Here is a 2,417-nt window from a genome sequence, read left to right as displayed (position 1 = left end):
GCAGGAAGAGCAATCCCAGCAGCACATGGCCCATGTTGCTGAGGACATTGTTGAAGGCACTGTGGAGAGAAAAGGATATCCCTAAGAGGTAGATGGGCAGGGGCCACAACAGCAAGTTGGAGCGAGGCAGGATGGAACAGACCACTCGACATCACCCCAGACCTGGGCTGGTTCAAGCAGGCATCAAAGACATGGATGTTAAAGCCAGAAGGGCCAGTAGTGGTCCTCCTGCTAGTCTGACCTCCTGCACAACTCTGGCCAGGGTATGGCACCCAAACAACACATGTGGTCTTAGGCTGGAGGGAAGGTTTGGCACAGCAGCGATGAGGATCCAAGCTGTCTGATTTCACATGCTCAACACCCCTATCTGCTCAGCAGAGCAGGTCTGGCCTGGCCCAGTGATCTGACTTACCAGACACCCCAACAAGGTTCTTCCTTGCTGCCCCTCTGAACAGTGACTTCTTTGACACAGCCAGGCTGACCTGAACCCCTCTGAAGAGCTGCTGCTCCTCTGGGTGTCTGGAGTAAAGGCTGAGCAGCCCTGTGGCCCTCCCCAGTGAGCAGATGTTTGTCAGGGCAGCCATAGGGATGACCTTTGGGGGCTCCCATGCAAAGACTCCACTCAAAGACTGGCATCACACAGTTTGTCTTCCCTTGTGCCTGAGGGCCCTGGGCTCCACTTACTGTCTCAGTGGAAACCATCCCTGTCATTCAGACAGGGCATGGGGAGACCTACTCCCAGCCCTGCCCTCCTAAGGATGTCATGAATGCCATCTTCATAAGCTGGGCCAGTATAAAACACGCTCTCCCAAGGAGGTCCCCCTCCCCCACGAAGCAATATCTGAGAAAGAGAACAGCCTTTGAGTGTGCATGGCTGAGACAGTCTCGCACCCAGAAGGGGAAAGTACATGCTGAGGTTCACTCACCTCAGGACACCCAAGGGGTGCGCACACAGGAAGTTGTAGTAACAGATGTCCTGATTGCCTGTTACATTCACAACCTGCATAGAAGGGGAGGATTGGACAGAGAGCTGGCATTAGCTTGTCCTTACAACACTGAAGGCAGAGCAAATCAGATCAAGGCCACCCTGTCCTTTCAGGCAAGATACAAACACCACAACCTGCCCCCTACTAACTTTGCCTTCCAAAGAGCCCAGCCCACGGCCTGTCTCACTGCACCCACAGACCATGGATCCCCAGTGTTGGCAAAGACCTGGCATAGTCATAACAGTCACTGGCCCTTTAACCGATTCTGAAGCTACATGTGTGACCTGAGCTAGCAGGGAAGGGGCCACGCTGCTTAAACACTCCGGCTGTTTAAAGACATCATGTTTTTCTAGGCTTAATTCAGACTACAGCCATCACTACATATATGTGGATGCCTGTAGTCCGAATTAAAATTAGCTCCAGTCTGAATTAACTAATCTTCACTGAATGAGGATTAAAGTTAATGCAGACTATGGCAATCCAAACTAGTCAATATAAACTGTATTAATTAACATGTATATATGGCAGATATGTAGGGTTTGCTGTTGCTCATGCCCACCACCAGGTGTAGCAAGTTAGCACATTTTTATGACTAACTGTGAGTGGTGGGCAGTGTCTAACAGCCCCTGCTGTCTCTACTGCAGAAGTGAAGAAATGCAAGAAAACCTCACTGACCATCAATGATCAAATCATCTATTAACCCTTAATTTGAATTCAAATTGGATTCGAACTTGATGCAAATCAGTTAACACGGTTTAGAAAATGGTAAGCACATCTACAAACTGCCTCTGACATGACATAAGAAAGCAGGGAGCTACATTTACATTTCAAAGTAGAACCTATAAGGGGTGAGAGACTGGAATACCTGGGAAGAGGCTAGAGACAGAGGCCGTGTGTAGATGAAATGAAAGGCATCTGTGCACGACACTTTAAAGCGGACTAAATGCTTTTGAACCGCTTTAACGGTGTCACTGTTTGCACGCCTCAGCGGTATATTGTGCATTAATTCTAGCCACTGTAGGAAATTCAGCAGCGTAATGTGCCTTAAATGATTTGGGGCGCAGCAAACTAAAACTCCTCTGACCACAGGGGTCAGAATGCACTACCTAGCTCTCCAAAACCCTTCCTGCCCTGCAGGGAATGCACCTGTTAAACAGGAGCACTGGATATGCAGTTCAATAGGCCTGGGCTGCCACACAGGAGGTGTCGCTTTGTTTCTGAAGGAGCTGCCCACATGCTTCTGTCCCTTCCTGCTCTAGCAACCAGCCCATGGCTGGGGTTTCTGCTGGCTCCCAGTATGAAATGCTGGCATGTCTGTATTGGTCTGCCTTTACCCAGATTACAGGGTTGAGCCAGGAGATGGGCAAGTTTAGGGCACAACTCTTTGGAAATAGGTACAGTCATAACAGGAGTCACAGCCTAGAGGCCAAC

At 49.6% G+C, this 2,417-nt stretch overlaps 1 protein-coding gene across 1 annotated transcript in view; it reads right to left on the bottom strand.

Moving 5' to 3' along the window:
• The window catches only part of SIDT1 (SID1 transmembrane family member 1), a 64,992-nt gene that overhangs the window by 12,140 nt on the left and 50,435 nt on the right, over window positions 1-2,417 (bottom strand). Inside the window, exons 15-16 of the mRNA XM_025214444.1 lie at window positions 927-1,000; window positions 1-59 (exon numbers count right to left, since the gene is read on the bottom strand). The exon at window positions 1-59 is cut by the window's left edge and continues 1 nt beyond it. Of these exons, the coding sequence (XP_025070229.1) occupies window positions 1-59; window positions 927-1,000 (133 nt within the window). The remainder of the gene's footprint in view (window positions 60-926; window positions 1,001-2,417) is intronic.

This window comes from Alligator sinensis, unplaced genomic scaffold (genome assembly GCF_000455745.1).
Source record: "Alligator sinensis unplaced genomic scaffold, ASM45574v1 scaffold317_1, whole genome shotgun sequence".
Classification (NCBI taxonomy): Eukaryota; Metazoa; Chordata; order Crocodylia; family Alligatoridae; genus Alligator; species Alligator sinensis.
Note: the sequence above shows the minus strand (reverse complement) of the source record. Positions and strands in the feature narration are given on the sequence as shown.